The following is a 23816-nucleotide window of genomic DNA, read 5'->3' as shown; positions in this document are numbered from 1 at the left end:
TTAACTGTGGTTAGTTGTTTTTTTTTTTCATTGAATAATTGGGAAAAAAATTTACATACTCTGCGAACCAGACCCTAAATTTAAAGTCTGGGTTGAGTTTTTTCCCCTTCATTAATGACATACATTATATCTCTCATGGTAATTCAGGGTGTGTTATTTTTAATTCTAAATGAATATCCTTGTTGGACTGTTATTTAAGTCCTATTGTCTTTCAAGATAAATTTACCTAACGCTAGAATAAATGCAATGTACATTATGCAGCAAAGGAAATTAGAAGATCGGACATATATCCATTATGGAGATGATCAGTTTTGGACAGTCGATGTGCCTCGTACACAGGGAAGAAGCTTTTCAGTTATCTAGCTTTTCTAGCAAAGTTGTTAGCTAGCAGCTAGCTGATAGCACAACAAAAACAGCCTATTGTCTGTATGATAAAAATACTGAATCAATAGATCAGAACAGTTTTTCCTCACCTGGCTGTCTCCTGCCGCTCAGTAGTTCTTCAGAGGAAGCCAGACGCAGAGGCCTGACAGTGTCTGTTGTATTTCATTACCTCTCTGCTTAAACCGCGACTCCATGCTGAAGCAGAAACGATACTTTCAACGTTTTCCGTCATCTGACAAGTAGCAATTCTACTCCACTTTATTTACCAAAAACGTGTTTTGTTATAATTCACCAAAAACTGTCCTGGAACGTTCGCTATATTGAGCTCCAGTTAGCCGCCTTATCTCACTGCGCGAGAGGCAACTGCATCAGGCGTCACGGGCAAAAGGTCAAAAGTAACAAGGTGACCTGAGGGCTTATTATGTTGTATAAAAAAGAAACAAAAAATAATAATGTTTTTATGTGTCAGAAGAGGGCTTAGGAAATAATAATAGCAAAAAAAAACAAAAACAAAAAAAAAACAATTGGCACTTGGGGGCAAGGAGAAAAAAGGGCAGGTGCTCAAACATCCCCAGCGAACCCCCCCTCTGCACGTGCCTGTTGGTGTTAAAGTCAAGACATTCTGGGATGATGAGAATTCGGCCTCTGTCACCCATAAAGAGTGGGAGTTTACAAAGCAGGGTGTTACAGTGAATTAGCTCAGCTAAAACTTTTCATTTGATTCAGGCGTGTAGATCTTTATGGGTGAAAGTATAATCTACCTTTATAATTTATAATTATGCCAAAGGGGTATATGCCACAGACTTCCGTTTTAGCACTTCCGCATTTTTTTTCCACATAGCCCGCTTCCGGTGCGCAGGCAGCAGTATGTTAACAGTGGCTCCTCAGTCGCTGCAGGACTATTAATGATGCTTATAAAATTATTCAGACGTCCTGAAACGCTCCAACAACAACAAAGGATTTAAGCTGGATGTGTCAAAACTTCACAATAACTTCAAAGGTAAGTTAATAAATCGTTTGTATTCACCATAATGCCTCATGTCTGACATAGCTAACAGGGACAAGCTTACAAAGGTGCTATGTAAACGTTAAGTGTTTTGATTATATGTGCAGTGCCCAATCTACATATCTATGCTTTATAGATAGATATAGATATATATCTATATAAACATATATAGATCTGTCTATATTGTGTCCAAGCTATCAGTCGAAGCTGAAGTTAGCTTCTGAATGTAGCATCTAATTCGGAAAATAGCTAAAGGGCGATTACACTTAATTTTTCACTATCTTGAGCTTTTTTAATATGTTGTACTTTAAAAACTATAACACCTAGTCATTTCAAACCTAACTAGATTATTCTGTACTAACAACAGAATAAATAAAACATTTGTGAAACCTTCTAATTGATTTGTGAAATTTGTAAAATATCAATAATGGATTCCAGAACGCATTAGATCTGAATTATTAAAGTGGCATTGTTATTTTAACTTCCCGTTTTCTTTCTTTTTTTTAATCTTTATTATAGTTGGAGTTGGACAGTTCTGTTTGATGGCTTCCTGGAGGGAGAGATTGGCTCAGCTAATGTTACCAACAACTTTTCTCCTGCTATTAACGTTTTTGTTTTTCTTTATATAGAAAGTATTTCTATCAGTTGCTTTTTCCATTTTGTTTACAGTATTTGCTCTATTTTTTATTTTTACCTTAATCCTTACCTGGTCAGTTGAGGTGGAAATGTACATCCTGTTGATTACTGACAAATGTCAGAACCACATGGACTGAGCTAGTTACATCAGATCAATCTGAATCTTTATTTCTCATTAAAACGACTTCTTGTAATTTTAAGACATTGTTATAAAATTGCATCTTTATTCTGCTGTAACGATGACTGCATTTTGCAATTAAAAAATCTTGTATCCTGACCGTTATGCTCCCTCATACAACTCACAGAACAGATGATTGAAATAAAGGCACTTTTTGAAAGTATGTTATGTGATTTTATTATAGAAATTGAGGATGGGAGGAATCGATTAAAATCAAATCTGGTGTGAAAAAAATCTTGTAAGTCATATCATCCAGCCTTATTCAGTATATTAAATTATATGACTAACTACATATTGCTTAATATTCACATTTCTTTGCTGGTATTACCTAAATGTGTTGCATTTTAACGTCTCACTCCTGATCTACATGTAAATACTTGATATAACATAAAAACTGAGAAATGGGGGAAAAAAGGTTTGTAAAATGTAGAGTATTACAAATGATATTCAATTTTATTGTAGGTACAAACAGGATAACAAAATGAACAGTGAATATATAATATACTTTCTAGCAGCTAAGCAGACATCAGACTTGTTTGCCTTTACTGGTGATGAAAACTTGTCACTCTGGAGGACAGGAAGACCGGCTCAGCCCCGTCCAGGATGATCATCAGGGTATCCAACAAAGTCTGCAGGAAGATTTTTGCATATCTGGTGCTCCAGTTTCAAGATCATAGTTTAACCAAGTAAATAAAAAGTTAGTCCACGTTGTGATGATCCGTGGACTGATGGATGCCTTCAGCAGGTCCAGGTGCTTGGATCCATTGGAAAGGTAATCGGCACTGTGATCATGGCTCAGAAACACAAGGTGTTGCAATGCAAACCTGAAAAATTAAAAACACACACAAAAAAAACAATAAGCATCCATATTTAGCTGAACAACATAATCAAAACTAATAAATCCTCAGCTCTTTTTGAGAGTTTTGCTTGAAAACAAATTGACAATATCTCAGGAAATTAAACGTTTAAGTGAAATAGTTCTGGTATCAAAGAAACTGCAAAAAATGTTTCAGAGGTGTAACAACACTGAAGTCACTGAGTAAGAGTGAAGTAAAATACTACTTATAAATGCATGTTAAAATCTGAATACTCTTGAAAGTGTGCAGCTGAAATTAATTTAAACTACTAGCAGGCAAAGCACAGTGTTCACCTGATATCTGTACCAACAGTAATACAAAAAATGATGCATAGAGGCATTAGTTTATAAAAGTCGAGGCAAACCTAAATTTACCATTTTAAAAACAAAAAGCAGTGGGAGGATGTAACTTCATAATTTCATTTTCTAAGTAGAATCTCAGAGGGGAAAAAAGAGAAATTACGTTGGGTAAAGCAAGAAGAGATTATAGCAGCCAAGTGGAAAAATTCACTCTAATGTGGATTATAATTATGAAACAGCAAAGGTAGATGTCATATTTTCGGTATTCGGGAAATACGTGATTTGTACCATTTGTTCTGTGGGTTATTCATGTGGATCGGTGAAAGTTAAACGGCTGTAAAGCGAAGGTTTTGGACCTTAATCTGACCGACTACCTGTGTGGTTTGGATCGGGCTGAAGCGTTGCTGCTCTCGGCTGTTCTTAAATTACCTGCTCAGTATCGGAGGGGCTCGTCGCTCCGACAGCATGTTAAATGTATTTTATATATGTCATAGAAACAAAAGCTAAGGAGCTGCCTAAAAATAATTTCATACTCCATATAACACAAACGCATCAACACACATATTGACTTACCTTGTGCCGAACCGCTGCCTCTGTTCTCAGCCTGTTTCGGTAGCAGTAGATTTCAACAGGTGTTATGCCCAGAAACGCATGCCTGCCCAAAATTGCATCCCCTCTCGCGGGAGCGCGCATCGCTCTAACGTCTCGCTTATTGACGAGAAACCGGACTGAAATATGACCGAAGAGGAAATTTTAAAGATATTTGTAACATTATCACGTTTCTTAACCATGTAATTCCTAAAATGGTTTGTTTTATTTCGCAAATTACTTGAAATAAATACGGTTTTTACACCTTTATTGACACATATGAGTCGAACTTTTTTTCAGTACGTCTCTGTTGAAAACGTTCTCCGCAAATGGTTTGAAATTCTCTGCTTTGTTTTTAGATACCATAACAGCTTAAAAGCATTACAAAACAGAGGCCCAATATGTAGAACATTTTACATCATGCTTAACTTTCTAGTCTGTTAATGTAGGAGGGAATGCATTTTAATTCATCAGCCTGAAAATATTTGCATCCATCCTGTTGATATAAAACTTATAGCATTAGCTCAGAGAACAATTGTCATTACGTAGAAAAGGTGAAATCCTTTCAGCTCTTTATTTCTCCTAGTTAGCACAGGGATGCATTTTTTTTTTGGCAATTTGCTTTTCCAACCTGCCAAAATATGCATCCCCTCTCTATCCTCCCCAAATATTATCCTATCGATATAAAACTTATACCAGTAGTTCATGGAACTATTCTGGTTATGTAGAAAAAGTTATTTCACTCTTAACTCTTTAATTCTCCAAGTTAGAACAGGGATGCATTTTTGGGCAATATGGATTTCCAGCCTGCCAAAATATGCATCCCCTCTTTATTTTCCTCAAATATTATCCTATTGATTTAAAACTTATACAAGTAGTTCATGGAACTATTCTGGTTATGTAGAAAAAGTTATTTTACCCTTAACATTTTATTTCTCAAAGTTAGAATAGGGATGCATTTTTTGGCAATATGGATTTCCAGCCTGCCAAAATATGCATCCCCTCTCTATTTTCCCCAAATATTATCCTATTGATATAAAACTCATACCAGTAGTTTACAGAACTACTCTGATTATGTAGAAAAAGTTATTTCACTCTTAACTCTTTCATTTTTCAATTTAGCACAGGGATGCATTTTTGGGCAATATGGATTTCCAGCCTGTCAAAATATGCATCCCCTCTATTCTCCTCAAATATTATCCTACTAATATAAAACTTATACCAGTAGTTCATGGAACTATTCTGGTTATGTAGAAAAAGTTATTTCACTCTTAACTCTTTAATTCTTCAATTTAACACAGGGATGCATTTTTGGGCAATATGGATTTCCAGCCTGCCAAAATATGCATCCCCTCTATTCTCCTCAAATATTATCCTATTGATATAAAACCCATACCAGTAGTTTACAGAACTATTCTGATTATGTAGAAAAATATATTTCACACTTAACTTTTTTTTTTCTTAAAGTTAGCACAGGGATGCATTTTTTGGCAACATACATGCCTTATTTATTATCCCCCATATATGAAACTTATGTATTACATATGATTTTCATGTAGGATGTTCAGTTATGATATTTTTTATATCGGTACAAAAGTCATGTTTATTATCACTGTTGCTAAGATAGTGAAGGAAATAAATCTGACATGCAACCTTGCTAAATGTAAAGCATATACAATTTTTTTTATTTTGGTTTAACATAAAAATGAAAAAAAAAACAACAATTATTAACTTCAATGAAATGGTATTCATAACAGTAACTTTTGGAAAAGCCTTGCTGCTGAAATGTGCTATACAAATAAAATTTGAGTGATTGATTGAAATACATGCATTACGAATGAGAAGTACACTGGTAATATAGACAAGTATGAATTTTAAGTGCATACAACACAATGTGTCGAACAGTCAATTCAAATACATTCATATTTAAATGATGCTCTCAATAAATAAAAATAAAATGAAAAACTGTAATAAGGGGAACCATTTACAATCACAATACAGACAATTTTGTCAACATTATAAAGTGTGATTTATTATGACAACAATAAATAAAAATGTTCAACATGACTTTTGTACCGATATAAAAAAATATCATAACTGACCATCCTACATGAAAATTATATGTAATACATAAGTTTCATATATGGGGGACAATAAATAAGGCATGTATGTTGAGAAAAATGCATCCCTGTGCTAACTTTAAGAAATGAAGAGTTAAGAGTGAAATAACTTTTTCTACATAACCAGAGTAGTTCTATAAACTTCCTGTATGGGTTTTATATCAATAGGATAATATTTGAGGAGAATAGAAGGGATGCATATCGTGGCAGGCTGGAAATCTGTATTACCAAAAAATTAATCCCTGTTCTAACTTTGAGAAATAAAATGTTAAGAGTGAAATAACTTTTTCTACATAATCAGAGTAGTTCTGTAAACTACTGGTATGAGGTTTATATCAATAGGATAATATTTGGGGAAAATAGAGAGGGGATGCATATTTTGGCAGGCTGGAAATCCATGTTGCCAAAAAATGCATCCCTGTGTTAACCTGGAGAAATAAAGAGTTAAGAGTGAAATAACTTTTTCTACATGATTAGAGTAGTTCTGTAAACTACTGCTATGAGTTTTATATCAATATGATAATATTTGGGGAGAATAGAGGGGGGATGCATATCGTGGCAGTCTGGAAATCCATGTTGCCAAAAAATGCATCCCTGTGTTAACCTGGAGAAATAAAGAGCTGAAAGGATTTCACCATTTCTACGTAATGACACTTGTTCTCTGAGCTAATGCTATAAGTTTTATATCAACAGGATGGATGCAAATATTTTCAGGCTCATTAATTAAAATGCATTCCCTCCTACATTAACAGACTAGAAAGTTATGCATGATGTAAAATGTTCTACATAATGGGCCTCTGTTTTGTAATGCTTTTAAGCTGTTATGGTATCAAAAGAAAAAAACAGAGAATTTCAAACCATTTGCGTAGAACGTTTTCAACAGACACGGGCTGAAAAAAAAGTTCGACTCATATGTGTCAATAAAGGTGTAAAAACCGTATTTATTTCAAGTAATTTGCGAAATAAAACCCACCATTTTAGGGATTACATGGTTAAGAAACGTGATAATGTTACAAATATCTTTAACATTTCCTCTTCGGTCATATTTCAGTCCGTTTTCTCGTCAATATGCGAGAGAACAGAGCGATGCGCGCTCCCGCGAGAGGGGATGCAATTTTGGGCAGGCATGCGTTTCTGGGCATAACACCGGCATTATTTTCGTACAAGACCTCCGTCTTCCCGCTTCTGACGCTGGATCTTCAATATCCTCAAGCTTTGATATAGCAGGCAGCTACAAACCGTGTGTTAGCTGTAGTGGCTAAGTTTTGGCTACAGTCCGCTGTCGCCTTGATATCAGCAGGAAAATTAAAAAACTAAGCACCAGATGGTACTGGCTAATTACTGGACACAACGGCACACAACAAAACTCGATTGTTGTACCAGCAGCTGGCAGATATTTTAAGTTTTGCTCTTTTTCATGGTACAGATCTTGCAGCTTTAGCCAAAAACAATAGGAGCAAGCAGGACCCGGAACCAACCTATGTGGAATTAATTCAAACGGAAATACGTCACCACCTCTCCTGGCATATACCCATAAAGTCAATACCCTGTTTTTTTAATCTTATTTATTGCTCTGGATATTGTACATCCATTTAAAACGTATAACTTGAAATCAGAGGGCAGAATTTAAGGAACAAACCGGATTTGCAGGTGTTACACCTGGAACATATATAGAGACCATTTGCGTCTTTAACATTTTTGCATCATTCTGAAACTGGTGAAGTCTGATTAATAGTTTTTCTGTCTGCAAATAAACTGTTGACTCTTAGGGCCATTTTCGGTGTTTCTACTACTCCTTGATTTCAGTCTCATTTGCCTGTTTGGACCATTTGAAAGTGTTTTCTTCGATTGCTAATTAAATGTAGTACTTAAGCGTTTCGTTTTCTAAAATGAGAAAACTTTTGAAGTTTAGGAGATTAATTTGCTCCTCCAGTTTCGTAGTGTTTCTTTCCAACCCGGGACCTACACGTAAGTTTGAGTGACCTTTATTGTGAAGGATCCGGGGCGGAAGAGAAATTTGTGTTGTTGTTTTAGGCAGGCGGTTAGGGTGTGGGTATTACGCAGTGGAGAGGCACATTTCATTTGTCTGCATTTCAGAGGAAGATGTCCCATTTCAAAAGGGCGGGTAATGTGGACAGTCTGGCGGGCTTTCGAACCCCAAAGCCGGAGGCAGCTGTTCCCTACGGGCTGCTAAAGGCAGCCAGGAAAAGCGGCCTGCTCAACCTGTCCGGCCGAGGCTTGACTGAAGGTAAGCACACATGCCTTGTTGAAACGTCTATTTTTATTTATGTAGGAGAAAGGAACAACAACGTCAAATGAAGAGCATTTATCCTTCGCGGCGACGTCTCTGAGACTGTAGGTGTCGCTGTTTTCTGACCGCTCTAATGTTCTCTTGTCAACTTCACGTGTTTTGGGCGCAGAAGGTCATGGTGACAAGAAGATCAGCTGTGTAGAGCAGTGTTTCCCAACCCTGGTTCTTTTTTTTTTTTAACTTTAGGTATAAATGATGCTGTTATCTGGTAAAATGGAAAAATTATCTGGCAATAAATTCACCTAATTTAGACATAATAGACATATTTTAATATATATCTAAAATCTTTTTTTTAAGTTGCATGCTGTGGCTTTAAGCAGCTGTGAGAGTTGAGGTGTGAGAGTTCACTGTCTGGTGGAGATTGAGCGGTTTGGTGTTTGGAGATTTTTGTGAAATATTATCACCAGTAGCGCGTAGCGGCAGTCCAAGAACGAGAGCAGAAACAGTGTAGTACACCGCCAGACTTGAATTATTTTTTGGGTTATTTGTTCAGCTTTCTGACCGTGATCCTAATCTGGGTGAGTGTTAGTAGTTGTTCGCTCCTTTACCTGCTATCTGGCTGCTCCGAATGTCCTTATTTTTCTGCATTGAGCTCAATGTAGCCAAACTCCATCAAGTGCTTGTTTTTTAAATGCCATATTAAATTCGTTGTGTTTATGCATTTTGACGTGTTTCATCCACAAGGTAGTTTTCCGCTGCAACATGCAAACGTCCCCACTCACTCTCACAGCGTTAAAGTTCCACACGACAAGAATTGTTGCAGTGTGAAGCAAAGAGGAGATCAGCTGCACACGCAGCTGTGAAGTGAGGTACAGTTGATCGGATTTGGTGATCGGCAATAAGAGACCGTGATCGGCGATCACCGATCATACACTTTTTCACGGAAATCAACCGATTATGATCGGCACAGCTCTAGTTTAGTCACTGACTCCATGCAATCTGCAGGGTTTGTTTACATAGGAAGAAAACTTTTTACCAGTTTGAACATGAACTGGTCAAGTCAGGTTCCAAAGTTCACCATTTCTTTGTTTTATTATTAGCCACATAATTTTTGGTCATTTTGCTGCTTTAAGTATAAGTTTATCTCTTCATATCTGCGACAGATAAGGTCCCTCTTTTTCCTCTTCTGTGGTCTATCAATGAGGAAGTCCAACATGCTTTGATTCATGTGTTACAGATAACTTTAAATGATTTCAAAGGCATATTAGACATAAAGTTCTAAATAGAGCCCTGGATTGAGATACAAGTCCTGCAAGACCCAACAAGTGTCCTTCTGAAGGTTCACATACTTTAATGCTACTCCTGAATTCCCCCACTGTGGGACAATAAAGGATTCATCCATTCTATGTTTCTATTCTTCCTATCCACAAATCACTAAACTACACAGATGAGGCTCAACAATCCACCTAAGCCCTCATCCTATCTTCTTTAACGTTGATTAAACTAATCAGCATGTACTACTGTGGTGTTCTAAGTGAATTATGTTTGTATCTTCAGCGATTTGAGTCATCATGTGTTCCAGTCCCTCAGAATGTGTATCGGCTTAACATTGATGACCCAGCGGAAGCCCAGGAGAACGTATCGTTTAGAGGATCAGATCGCTGGTGGGAACAGACCGACCTCACCAAACTTCTGCTGTCGTCCAATCAACTAACACAGCTGTCTGAAGACATCAAACTCTTACCTGCACTAACTATACTGGATGTAAGTACAATCAACTCCAGCACCAACTGAAGAAATTAAAAGTAGGGATACTCCGATCAGGTTTTTTGCTTCCGATACTGATCACCCATGAGGCCAATCTCTGCGGATCACAGATCTTTGCTGGTCGCTTGGATTAACTGTTAATTTTTCGCTTTAGGTATAAATGATACTAAGTGATCTGGCAAAGTGAAAAAATGATCTGGTAATAAATTCACCTAACTTGGACATAAACATGCAAAATACTTGCAGGCTACAGCAGCTACTCAGTCAAAAGGACAACTGAAAAACCTGAAATCAGTAAAATAATATTTAACAGTAAGACTCACAGTTTCATAAATTATTAGTCAAATAAATCTGCCTATATCAAATAATGTCAAGTAATAAAGGAGACATTCATTCAAAGTCAAATACAGGTTGCATAAAAATAAACAATCTTAAGTCGCTTAATCAACACTTACTGAGAGCATGGCTAGCTGATTAAGGCTGCTCTGATTTGTTGTTTCTGATCAAATTCTGCATAACACAGGGAGGAGAAAGAGGAGATCAATTATTTTCAGAGATTAAGACAGCAAAAGTTTTAATGCATATCTAAAATATTTTTATTTTTTTTAAGTTGTATGCTGCAGCTTTAAGTAGCTGTTCGGTGTGAGAGTTCATTGGTGGAACAGAAATGGCGTTCCGTCTGTGAAATATTACCACAGCGCGTAGAGGCGGTCCAAGAGCGAGAGCAGAACCAACGTCTTACACCGCCAGCTCGAAGACTTTCATTATTTTTTGGGTTATATGTTTAGCTTTCTGACAGTGACGCTAATCCGGGTGAGTGTTGGTAGTTTAGCGTTGCTTTACTGGCCGCTCCGGATGTCCTTTTGTTCCTGCAGTGAGCCTCGATGTAGCCAAACTCCATCAGGTGTTTGTTTTTTACATGCCATATTAGAATTGTTGTGTTGATGCATTTTGACGTGCTTCAACCCCAAGGTACTTTTCCGCCGCAACAGACTCTCACGCGACAGGATTTGTTTCCACGCGCTTGCGCAGTGTGAAGGAAAGAGGAGAACTGAACATGCAGGCTGCAAAGTGAGATAAATGTGATCGGCAACAAGAAACCATGATCGGCAATCATCGATCATACACTTTTCTTCCGGAAATCGGCCGATTATGATCGGTGGCCGATCGATCGGCACACCTCTAATTAAAAAACATTAATTTTGTGAAAAATTGGAGCATAAGATGCAACAAGCCAAAAAATTCAGTTGATGCAAGTTATCAAGTTTAAATAGGTTTTTATTTTATATGCTAGTGTCTTTGCTGCGGTCCACTCCACTGTGCACCGGTGGAGCGGAGTCCTTCCTGAAAGACAGGTTTATATTTGATGCATTGAGGAGGGCAGGAAGCTGCAGATGAGCATCAACCACAGACGGGCCACTGTGCATTGGCCGCCTCATGCGCTGTGGCAGCAGCATCTCTGAAGTTCAGCGCCAACTCTCACTCAAACTGGATGATTTGCTGAGAAGCTTCACCTTCATCAGTATTTGTATGAACCCCCTGTGTTTCTGTGGAGAATTTTGCATCAAGGTAAAAGTAAGAAAAAAAAAAAAACTCGTTAATGGTGCTTTGAAATTATGTTTCTTTGAGTTTTCCATCATTTTATAACATTATTCCCTCATCAAAAACATTCCTGGAGAGTTGCTTTAATTCGTTCATGCATATTTGAGGAATCCTTGAATCTCCCATGACAACCATTCTGGAGTCTCCCCAACCTCCCACTGGACTGTCAATTTGAGATTTTATATCAGTACAAACTTTGTCTGATGTATTTTATTGGGATAAATTGATTTTCTTTAAGTTTAACAAATCTCTTAATCGCCAAGTTGTTCTTGCAGCTCCATGACAACCAGCTGAGCAGTTTACCCAGCGCTCTTGGAGAGCTGCAGGAGCTTCAGCAGCTGCGACTAAGGTACAGTTAGTCAGTTTCATGGTGAGTTTTCTGTGGAGACATCAGTCACCAGTCTAACTTCTTTTTCACAGTCAGACCTTTTGAGAAGCACAAAGAGGAGCAGGACATTATCTCTGAATAATTTGTGTGTTTTCATGTCTTTGGACATAATAAAGGAAAAGAATCACGGAAACCTGCTGTGTTCTCTCATGCAGAGAGAACACAGCATAGATGAAACACTTCTTTTCACTGAGCCTGAAGCTTACTGACATGATCACCGCTTTATTGTTGAGATTCATCTCTGAGTAAAACTATCCTCTGAGTGGTTTCAAATCAAAATTAACTGTTTGTGTTTTTGTTACAGCCATAATAAGCTGTCATCGCTGCCAACAGAGGTGTGTTCCCTAAACAACCTTCGTTCCCTCACACTTCAGCAGAATCTCCTGGAAACTGTGCCAGAGGAAATAGGAGAGCTGGGGAACCTGACAGAGCTGGTAACTCACCACACACTCACATCTGTCTTTGACGTGAGAGAGGATCTTGTGACGGAGCTGTTTGTTCTGCTTTCAACAGACCAAACTAACCCAGCCTCTTCATTTGTTAGGGCAGCTCATCCACATTCTGGTTCAGATCAGAGGGAGCAATGGAAACAAAGGAAGTCTGTTCTACCTAGTAGAGATGTATGGGCCTGTGTGGGACACAGGCATGACTGGACCCAGTTGGTCTGGTCCTCTGCAGTTCAGTGGAAAAGTGACAGAACCAAATGAAGGGATGACTCTGTTCTTCATGATCTTCAGTGGGTCACCTCATGGTTTGGTTGCTACTGATATCTTAACAAGCTTTCCACGCAAGTCCTAAAGGAAAGTTGTGGCAGTTTCGTTAATCATGGCTTCTTGATTAAAGTAAATGATGTAAGTGGAAAAGAAAACGGAGTGATGAAATGTAGATTGTTTGGAAATAGCCTCAGTATCTTTCCCACATTGATGGACAGCAACAATTTATTTTCCAATATTAGAACCTTGAACAAAATGAGGTTATTAGAAGGTGTATTTAATACTTTTTAAGAGTGTATGAACATCATTTCCTGTAAGCTGCAGGTCAGTGCCAGCAGAGTCATGGTATCTAATGAGGCGCTGCTCTCCCAGCTCCCTGATTCAAGTAGCTCTGTAGCTCTGTGATTGGCTGCCTTCCGCCAATCACAATCACATTTGTGTGTGGCTCATGTTTATATTTTGTGTGTGGGTTCTCACACAATTCTTTGCAGTCATAGAAATATTGAGTTATGTTTGAGAACCCAGTCTGTATCAGTCACACAGAAGTGTGTGAACCATGTGTGAAGTGCTTTCTGAATTCCTTATGGTCATGGCCCGTGCTGAGCTCAGCTGAACGCAGTTGACTGGTTGTTGCTGGTTTTGGGTCAGGATGGACCAGCCACCATGCGCACTGCGCATGGATGTAATTAACTTCTGCACCTTTATTTAGTTCCTCAAAATAAACTGCTGGATCCTCTGTTTAGACTATAAATGGATTAAAACAACGTTGCATTGTCTTTAGTTTTCTCTGTTCTGTACTGGAGACTGGAGTTAAAGGCGGCATTTCAACTAAAGATTTGCAATGAGCTTCCTAACCAAGGTGTCCTGTCCATCACTCTTCAATACGCTGTCAGCTCCCGGTCAGAAAGACGCATTTAGATCAGTGTCCATGAGATGATATTCAGAAAGGATTTTTTTATTGATTGATTTTAGTTGCCTCTGCGATGAACTCTTTGCATAAAGTCTGTCATGTCTCCATGTGAACCAGTCAAAGGTGTTAATTATAACCTGTCAAATGACAGAGGGGCTTAAAAAAATAAATATTTTTGGTTATTTTGTAAAATGATTATATATATATATATATATATATATATATATATATATCGACTAGATAGATATATAGATGTGCGCACACACACTTTAAATTTTGCCCCCCCAGAGGTAGTCCTGGCCCCCCCTTAGTCCCCCCAACTTTAAAAGTCTATCTCCGCCACTGGTAGCCTATGCTGTCATTTAGAGTTTCTCTTTGTTAAATTATTTACATTTTTATACAATTTGATCTTTCTGACGAACTCACCTAGTCCACCTTCTTTCATTTCCTTGGAAAAATCTGTTTTGTCCCGTGATTGCGACGAGTGACTGGCCCAGAAAAAAGTCATTGCAGAGAAAAGAATCGACTAGTCGACTAATTGGTGCAACCCCTAGGAATGAGCTCCCTCTGGCTGAAAGGGGGATCTGTCATTCCACTCAGACTGAAACGAACCATTTCTTCACAGCATTTGTTCTTCAAACAAAACCACTTGTTAACCAGGTTGCTTCATAATGGCAGCTACAGCTCACATGATTGATACACTCTTCAGTGTGTGCTCTGCTGTGTTCTTTTTGTGATTGCTTGAAGGATCTGTCCAACAACCTTCTGAAGCATCTGCCCTCCAGTGTTGGCCGTCTCTCAGCTCTGCAGAAAATCTCCCTTTGTCACAACAAGCTGAGCAGTCTGCCTGACGGTCTGGGCCAGCTGGCAAGTAAGAGCAGCTCTGAGGCCACAAGCAGGCTACATGTTTAGACTCCATAGTTCACTCTGATGTTGTCATAGAATAGTTTGTGATTTTTAAACATGAATATGAACATGAAAATTAATGTATGTAATCACATATTGGCTTTTATTGGTTCTCATGTTCAGTTGTTTTTTTACAAAAATCTGTTTAAATGAAGTTTATTTAATCATGGACAGCACAGTAAGCAATGGTACACAACTATTTGGAAATTTCTGTGAACAGTTTTAATGTAGCAAACCTTTTTTTGCTTTGTTAAATATAAGTAGCTGTCATGTATCATCATGTAGATGTTTGAAGCGTTTTGTGTTCTGACCCGGCAGACGTGAAGCTCCTGGACTGCAGCCACAATCAGCTGACTGACGTTCCTGTCAGCCTGGCCGGGATGCTGGCTCTGCAGCAGCTCTACCTGCAACACAACAAGTTGCGCCGGCTGCCACAGCTGCCTGCACCTGCTCTCCGGGTAACCATGGCAATCAGTCCACAACTATTGGTTCTAGTGTATGAGCCGTGACCCAGTTTATCTGTGTATTGGCAAAGTTTGCAATAAACTATGATGTGTGTGTGTGTGTATGTGTAGGAAGTGTTTGCTGGGAACAACCAGGTGGAGCTGCTGGAGGCCGAGCAGCTGTCCTGTCTCTCTGCTGTGACTCTTCTAGAACTGAGAGACAACAAGATCAGAAATCTTCCTGAAGAACTCGCGCTGCTGCTCACTCTGACCCGGCTGGACCTCTCTAACAATGACATCAGCACGTAGGCATTCACACACACACACACACACACACACACACACACACACACACACACACACACACACACACACACACACACACACACACACACACACACACACACACCGCTCTGACCATGCAGGCTGCTGTGTTTTCCATCTGCAATGGAACTGTGGTGTGTTTGACAGTCTTCCCGCCTCTCTGAGCCTGCTGCCCAATCTGAAGGTGTTGCTGCTGGAGGGAAACCCTCTCCGTGGAATCAGGAGGGAACTTCTGGCTGTAGGTCACACCTCAAAAACACACACACTGGTGTCTATTGGGTCTGTGCAGGAACTGAAAGCTGACTTCATAGCAGTCCTAAAGCGTGGGGCTCATTCATGTTCAGCTGACTGTGTTGAGTTCTCGCTGACCCCGTCTGGACGTCTGAAGATACTCATGTTTAGGTTCTGTGTGTGGAGTCAGGCTGCTGTGTGCTGGGATGTTTAATTTTCAGTCCTTTACAGAATGTTTTTATACTTTATTGCTAAGAGCAGCACAACATATTGAATTCCAATTATCATTACAATAACAGTGTGTCCCAATCACAAAGCTCTGCTTTAATTTAGTATCTTGTAGTGCAGGCGGACGTTTACATTCTGCATATGGATATTATGTTTGACCAATCAGATGGACTCCAACAGCCCATGATGCTCACACTTCAGCCGGATTTTAGTTTCTGAGATGCTGAAGCTGGTAGCTGGTGGATCATAAGGGAACATAATCATTCCTGATTTCATTATCAGTTTTCAGCACCCAGATTTGTCCTTTGGTGTGAATACATAGAACATGATTAATATCTCAATAGTTAAATTAAAATTGAATTTAAATGCTGTTGTCATACTGTTACTTCAGTAAACACACAATTATCCTGAGACAACGTCCTTGATTTAATTCTGTGTTTCAGTGAGTTTAACAACCTGGAAGAATTTTCTCCATCCTTTCTAAAGTTTGACTTTTCCAGATCTGTTGGCAGCCAGTAGAGAATGTGACCCGGTCCAGTCTGGTGACCTGGGCAGTGGGACTGTTTTGTACCTTTGTATTGTTTTAATCAACATCACATGCTGCAGCACTAAAAGCCATTTTTCCTACAAGCTGAGTAGAGCAGAGGTCTTTCGGCGAGGCTCCTAAACAGAAAGTGTTTCTTATTGTCAGATGGAATCTCCTGAGACTCAACCCACGCAGTAACTTTATATTTATCAGCTTTTACTTTTCAATACAACTCCAGCTGTAGTCTTAGTCGTTCCAGACGGCATTTACCTCCGGCTCAGTGCTCAGCAGAACCAGGCTGCTAGCTACAGGAAGTCCAGACCTGTCATCTTCACAAGGACAGGAAGAGACACCTAGATGTCTCCATGGACAGGAGGCATCACTCTGCCACCCTGCTGTTCCTCCATTTCTTCTGGGATCAGATCAGAAAAGCAGTCAGATGAGAGTAAAAAAAATTTCATAGAAACTTTCAGGAAAATCCAAGAAAATCTCGTAAATGACTGTTTTATCTTAATAAATCTAAGACTGCTAAACTTTCCCTCATTATAGCAAATATGAGGAGGTTATTTATGCTTATTTTTGTGTTGGTATGATTTACCTTTCTAATCAAGAAAAATATGTAAATGTATATTAGTTTGCTTAATAATTGGACTAAACTGGTAGCTCATAGTGACTTCTCGGAGTCTTTGGTTAATTTGAGGGTCTCTGTCCCTTCAGCCTATCCTGGGCTTCCTCTGCGTGTCCTCCTGGAGGGACATGTTCACATCTGTTCATCTATAAAGATGTTGTGGTTACTACCATACTCAACCAAAGTTTATTCAGTAGAAACTTTGCAATTAGTAAATGACACACATTGCTGTTAAAGGAGCCAACATGAGAAGAGCTTCATGCTGTGTAGAAAAAGTCCAAGTTGAATATGGTGAAAAAATAATTCAATAATTAATAATAGTCACACATTATTAATGTTATTGTAGTTATTTGTTTGAAAAAAAAATCAGTATTTTTTTTTCCACCCATAGAACACAGCTATTCACTGTAATAATACAGATTTGAAAATTACCAGTTTAGATCTGGCACTTTGCCGGAAACCGGACGTTTTTGTTCAGTCCCAGAGGAAGACCGAAGATGTTTATTGTGTGATTTGGGGGAAATTGAGAGTGAAGTGCACTTTTTGTTTTATTGTCCTTTGTATCTGACTTTGAGAAATTATTTATTTACTAAAATACTTGATGTTTATCCAGATTTCTTTTATTTAATGGATGAGGATAAAATGTTATTTATTGAAATACATTTTGTTTCAGTTAGCACAGTTTATTTTGGCACCATAGAAAGAGGATGTTTCTTGTTTAAAGAATATTTGGTAACACTTTATTTGAAGGGGTGTGCATAAGACTGACATAACACTGTCATAAACATGACATAACATCTGTCATGAACATGAACGAGTCCTTATTAATGTTTATGACTGTTGTCATGAAGTGTCATTCGGTAAATAATGACACTTTTAATGCAAAGTTGCATTAAAAGTCCATTAAAAGAGCCAACTTTGCATGATTTTGTAAATAATGACAATTTAATGCAATGTTGGCATTTTTAATGAATTTTCAATGCAACTTTTAGAGCAACTTTGCATGACACTTCATGACAACAGTCAAACATTAATAAGGACTCGTTCATGTTCATGACAGATGTTATGTCATGTTTATGACAGTGTCATGTCAGTCTTATGCACACCCCTTCAAATAAAGTGTTACCGAATATTTATGTCTGTCCGCTTGTTTGTATATGTTTTATTGTGTCTTGTAAGCCCATGTGGGCTGGGCACCTGTAAGGGTGTATGACACATGAAATAAAGACTACTACTAGAATACTCAGTGTATACTGTCCAACACCATCAATACCTCACACCTATTACTCATCATTGTTCTTATATCCATGTTCTTCATTAACTCAATACTAACCTAAAGTGTCGTTTCACCACAGAAAGGAACCGGTGACCTTCTGAAATATCTAAGAGGAAGAATTAAAGGTGAAGTTTATGTTTTTAACTTCAGAAATATTTAAAACTAAATGTCAAATGTCCAATCAGTTCTACAAACAACTGTTAGTCCAGACACACATGGAGGCCAGAAGACAATCACTTCAGTAAAGAACAGCTGAGTTCAGTAAAAACAGAGAATATATAAGTTCAGTTTCTTTAGAGTCTCTGATAACAGGAGCAACAATCTATTTAGTATGGCTACTCAAACTCCTGTTAGAAATAAAACTACTATAATAATTATCTGGTTTTCATCTATGAACTATTTGATTTAATAAATGTAACCCACATGACTGCCATGACCCAACCCCCTTCCCTTTAAGCTCTGGGATCCTCGTGTGTATTTCCGGGTTTCCACTATGCTATTGTTCACTGTTGGTTGTGGCGTCAGTTGTTCATAAAACAATCTGAAATTTCCAAATCGACTCATCACTGAACAATTTAATCCCTAACACTTGAGGATCTGCGGTTGGGATTTGTTGACGCCTGGTATACCTTCCTGATGAGAACCAGTCAACATTGCATCCATCTCCTCAGATAATCAGTTACTCGACGGTCAGGTTCCCCCCCCCCCCCCTTCATCGACTCACTTGATGACGGAGGATGGTGAGCTACTCACACACCACCTGGTGGTAGGAAAACGAAAAGACACTCTTCACACAGGAAAACCAAACAACACTTTCCACACAGGAAACAAACTAAACTCTAAAGGAGTATTAAAAGGAAAAGAACTATTCTTGGACTTCATTTGAACTCCATTAGGTTTTGAAGTATCACTGATTATTATTATTATTTCTTTGTTGGTTTGTTTGTCTTTTTCCCCCCTCCTTGTTTCTTTTGAGCAATTTATTTTTGTTTAGTTGTTGCTGTTATTATTATTATTATTATTGTCATTATTATTATCATTATTATTTCCACTGCAATAAATAGCAATATAAACAAACCTCTTTGCATCAGTTGCATCAATTATCCACCCCAATCATGACTCCATGCCTACTTCTGATTCTACAAAGTGGTTGACACTAAACCTTACAGTCAGACCTGCGCATTTAACAAGAACGTTACATAAATCATACATGTAAATGATTTTTGTTCTTTTATGGAATATTTCCAAGTTTCTTCCAGTCACCTGTTGTTTTCTCCATCAATGTGCAGAGGAGGCTGAGGGAGCGGCTGGGCCCACTGCCATGACGTTACCTTCTGAAGGTCTGGTCAACACGCACAACATCAAAACTCTGAAGATGTTGGAGTACATGTGAGTCTATTTTCACTCACTGACAATGAAAGCTGGTCTTGTCCTGTTTGTGTGTTTCCTCATTATTGTTGCTAAGCCAGTCCAGGCTGAAGGCCTGATCAGAGCTGCAGGAGGTTCTGTTCAGGTATGTGCTTGAATTCTGCTGCAGCTGACTGGAACTGGTCCAACATGTTGTCACTCTGACCTGAACTCTTCAGCTCTCCTTTGCTTTCTATTTTTTTTTTTGCTTGTATAATGTTTGCTGCCTGCTGACCAAAACTCCCTTGAAAAGAAGTTTTTAATTTCAATGGATTTTCCTGGTATATAAAGGCAAACATCTTTCCTTCTACAAGGAACGTATAGCAGAGACCAGAGTTGGAGGGTTTCCTGGAATAGTTCATAGGAAACAGTTTTCAAAGCAAACAGTGAGAATTATTAAATGTAAAAATGAATGGATAAAGATTCTGCCCAGTCTGCTCTGAACTTCTGGAGGAGTAAAATAATAAATGAGTTAACACCAAGGTAAAGGTTTCAGAAATGACTTAAAAGAAAACTGATGCTTGTCTAATGCACTTAATCTTGTTTTAGTTCTAATTTTCTAGTTGACCACAGTTTTTACTGCAGAATTTATTAATATTTGTGTTTTATCCCAGTGTGTGTTAATGTGTGTGTTCAGTGACAAGCAGGCAGCCAGTGTTCCAGACGAGGTGTTTGATGCTGCAGCACATCAGGCCATCACCTCTGTTAACTTCAGCAGGAACCAGCTGACAGCTTTCCCACCCCGGTGCGTATCACTGCACCAGACAGGATTGTGGGTAAACTATTTGATGTAATAAAGTCACACCCCCTCCTGCTGTGCGCTGTGTGCAGACTGCTGGAGCTCCACTCCTCGCTATCGGATATCAACCTGGGCTTTAACAGACTGAGCTGCTGTTCTGCTGACATCTGCTCCCTCCAGCAGCTCACACACATTGACCTCAGGTACGCTCACATCGTGGTTCTGTTCAGCTAGTAGGAGATGAAATGACAATAGTGACAATAGTGACACAGTCCACTCAGATTCAGGTCTGCACATTCCTGAATTTATTTTGTCCTTAACTTTTGATTCCTGTTGGTTTATGTATGACACATTTAGAGCTGTTGTTACTTCCCACTTTTCTAAAACAGTTTGGAGTAATTAATTTTGATATTTATTATTGAATTTATTCATAATGTTCTCAGAACTCATATTCTACCTAAATATAAGTACAAATAAACCAGAGTGGCGCTCTTGGCTTTCCCTTTGTTTCTTTCCTGAGAACGTTTGTAAACGGCCAATTTTAAAGCATTAAATTGTGATGTCACATGTCTTGTATGTTTGATATAAATACAGCATTTTCATAACAACTGAAGATAACAGTTGATTATGTTATAAAATGGCACTATGTGCCTGGGGAAATGCATAATCCTGGCCCTTTAAGGTGACTTGACAGTTTGGCACCCTTTAGCAGCAGATGGTGAGGAAGCTACCTAATGCGGGCGTGTTGGAAGAGCAGGGAGCGAATCACGAAGCAGTTTGATTAGCTCTAAAGCCACTGTAGTTCCCTGCTGGTACTGAGGTCAGCCTCACATCTGGAGATTCTGAACAAGCAGCAGAACAATAAAATAACTTTGGAATTTACAGTGAAGCTCATGTATAATGAAGTGATGTATTGTGTCCATACCAGCAACAGTCTGTGCCTTCCTTGTTTCAGGAACAACCAGCTGACTGATTTACCCTCTGAAATGAAGAACCTTTCCAAACTACGATGCATTGTGCTAAACCACAACAGGTAGCTCCACCTGGATCAGTTTTTTCTTTCTTTTTTTTTTATTAAAGCCAATTAGCAGCAGCGGACTGCCGCCATACTCTGTTCATGGAGTGCAGAAATGTGTGTGTGAGTGACATCAGGGCCACCAGTTGAAACAAGAGTAGTTCCCATTTTAAAATTCAACTGCACCTGACTGTCGGCTCTTTGGTTAGCTACCGGTACCGACCCTGTTTCTCCCATCTGAACCGATCCCAGTCGACAGAAGACCTGGTCACTAATTGGTCAGGGACTGTTTGAGTCGTGAGAGTAACCCTTGGATACACTTGTATGGTGTTTCATAGGGTGCTTGGACAAAATAAAAAGTGGAAGCAAAACTGGACCCAGAAATCTGACAATGACCCAAAACATACCAGTGAACCCACCAAAGACTTATTGAGGATTAACAAAGGACTTGGGCCTAGTCAAAGCCCTAGTCTTGATTTCATTGACGTGCTGTGGTGTGAATACAGAGAAAAGTCCTCCATCAGCTCCCAGCCAGACTGAACTGGTAGCTCTAGAGATAGAAGTATGTCTAGAAATGTTCATCTATGTTTAACATAGACGAACAACTAAATCACTTTTGTTTCCAGAGATAAATAACAAGTAAATATGAGCTTTTGTTTTGAAGCAACTAAACATCTATTGGGGGTTTCTAACTGTGTAATGGACTTGATGGAATTATTACTAAAATAATTTAACAAAGCTCTCCATCTCATGAAAGTAAAAAAACAAGGTGGGGAATATTAACTTGTCATGCAGGTTCAGCTCCTTCCCTGAAGCTCTGTATCAGATTGTAACCTTGGAGACGGTGATGCTGGGGAACAACCAGGTGGGTGGGGTAGATCCCAGCCGTCTGATGCAGCTGCTCAGTCTGTCCACCCTGGATCTGTCCAACAACGACCTGCTCAACGTCCCTCCTGAACTGGGCTTGTGTACCAGTCTGAGGTAAGCAGCATTATTGGGAAAATTTCTACATGTTTTGCGATTGACTTATTTTTTAGCTAAAAGAATAAATAAACATAAAATGCTACTCTTTGTCGACTGGAACTTTGCTCGAACTTCAGATGCCTGAGTCTGGAAGGGAATCCTTTCCGCACGCCCAGAGCAGCCATTGTTGCCAAGGGAACGAATGCAGTGTTGGAGTACCTGCGCAGCCGCATCCCTACATGAGGCATAAACTCACCTGATGGTTCAGCAAAAAGGATCAAGTCTTTTTTTTATCTTCAACATTTATCAAATTTTTTTAAAGATATTTTGTTGCCTACGTTTGGTGCTAAAAATCCAGAGTTGTTTTTGTAAAACTGGAATGTCCAAAACCTTCTAAGAAGTTATTTCAGGATATAAAGAGCTCTCTCTCTTCAGCTGTTTTGTGGTGTTCTTATGTAAACTCTTTAATTATCATAGAACTTTATGGGTAGAAAATTTTATGAATGAATTAAACCTTTCTTATTTGACATGTCAAGTATTGACAGCTCTGGTAAAAATAGCATACAAAACTAAAGACAAACCTAATAAACACACAGCAAGTATATACATATTTATGCATTTAATCATACCCTCAGCAGATTGACGGATGATGAAGTAATAAATATTACTTTCAATCTCCGAGGAGAACGTTGTTCACATTGTCTTGAGTCTGTGGATGATGGCATGGAGGCCTTCCAACCTCCAATACTGGAGTTCATTGTCAAAATACCATGGAAACATGTAAAAAACTGGAAAATGATTAAGAGTACTTTTCAATAATCTGTTAGAAAAAAACCCAACAAAAAAGCATTCATCCAGTCGGGAAAATAAGTATTTGACACGCCACAGATTTCGTAAGTTTCCCTCATGTAGTGATCTGTAATTTTCACAGACTGAGTCTAAAAAAATCTGAAAATCACATTTGAAAGCATCAGTAGCTTTTGTAATTATTAGTTAAAATGTTAATTTATGATAGGATCTCAAATCCACCCTGAAGAGTCCTTCAGGGCAGCACTGCATGTATTCTGTGCGACTTTTTAAAAGTGTTTCTGTAAATTCAGCTAACGCCAAGAATTTCACTGGTCACTTTTCTGATTTGTTTCGATTTTGTCTCCTATGGATGGGACATGTTCTATCAGAGAATTACAGAAAATAACCAACTTTTAACATAATCCAAATTGATTTCATTTGCAAAATAAGTTAAACTGTTTATTAATGTTTTGGTTGACCTTTTCAGAATATTTGGTGAATGTCAGCTTCTTGTGAATGACAACCAGGGACTCATGGGACTGAACCCACTTAATGACAACTAAAGGTTCTGAGGCATCAGGCATAAAAGAGTGCGCAGTTTTCACACTAAAACTTGGCATATGGAAAAATTTAGAAAAGTTC

At 38.6% G+C, this 23816-nt stretch overlaps 1 protein-coding gene and 2 long non-coding RNA genes across 3 annotated transcripts; 2 read left to right on the top strand and 1 right to left on the bottom strand.

Moving 5' to 3' along the window:
- The first annotated feature begins 345 nt into the window (after positions 1-345).
- On the top strand, positions 346-2367 carry LOC148160050 (uncharacterized). The gene is made up of 2 exons (XR_015762745.1): positions 346-1384; positions 1910-2367. It is a non-coding gene; the product is annotated as an uncharacterized LOC148160050 (long non-coding RNA).
- Positions 2368-2631: 264 nt separating this feature from the next.
- On the bottom strand, positions 2632-4161 carry LOC148160049 (uncharacterized). The gene is made up of 2 exons (XR_015762744.1): positions 3934-4161; positions 2632-3028 (listed from the first exon to the last, which is right to left on the bottom strand). It is a non-coding gene; the product is annotated as an uncharacterized LOC148160049 (long non-coding RNA).
- Positions 4162-8086: 3925 nt separating this feature from the next.
- On the top strand, positions 8087-22819 carry lrrc40 (leucine rich repeat containing 40). The gene is made up of 15 exons (XM_014978577.2): positions 8087-8316; positions 9902-10083; positions 11964-12037; positions 12381-12510; positions 14447-14570; positions 14924-15063; positions 15181-15353; positions 15520-15610; positions 18341-18386; positions 19551-19650; positions 20306-20413; positions 20500-20610; positions 21363-21440; positions 22218-22403; positions 22523-22819. The coding sequence occupies exons 1-15, from the start codon at positions 8172-8174 to the stop codon at positions 22626-22628; spliced, it is 1794 nt and encodes a 597-aa protein (XP_014834063.1). The 5' UTR covers positions 8087-8171; the 3' UTR covers positions 22629-22819.
- Positions 22820-23816: the final 997 nt, after the last annotated feature.

The sequence above is a fragment of the Poecilia mexicana genome, unplaced genomic scaffold, assembly GCF_051168715.1.
Source record: "Poecilia mexicana isolate PSO_F unplaced genomic scaffold, ASM5116871v1 scaffold_4, whole genome shotgun sequence".
NCBI lineage: Eukaryota > Metazoa > Chordata > Actinopteri > Cyprinodontiformes > Poeciliidae > Poecilia > Poecilia mexicana.
This window is presented reverse-complemented; position numbering and strand designations above follow the sequence as displayed.

Coding starts and splice junctions, on each gene's coding strand:
- lrrc40 (XM_014978577.2), top strand. CDS start 8,172: ATGTCCCATTTCAAAAGGGCGGGTAATGTGGACAGTCTGGCGGGCTTT. Junction 20,414..20,499: donor CTGACAGCTTTCCCACCCCG/GTGCGTATCACT, acceptor CGCTGTGTGCAG/ACTGCTGGAGCTCCACTCCT. Junction 22,404..22,522: donor GGCTTGTGTACCAGTCTGAG/GTAAGCAGCATT, acceptor CTCGAACTTCAG/ATGCCTGAGTCTGGAAGGGA.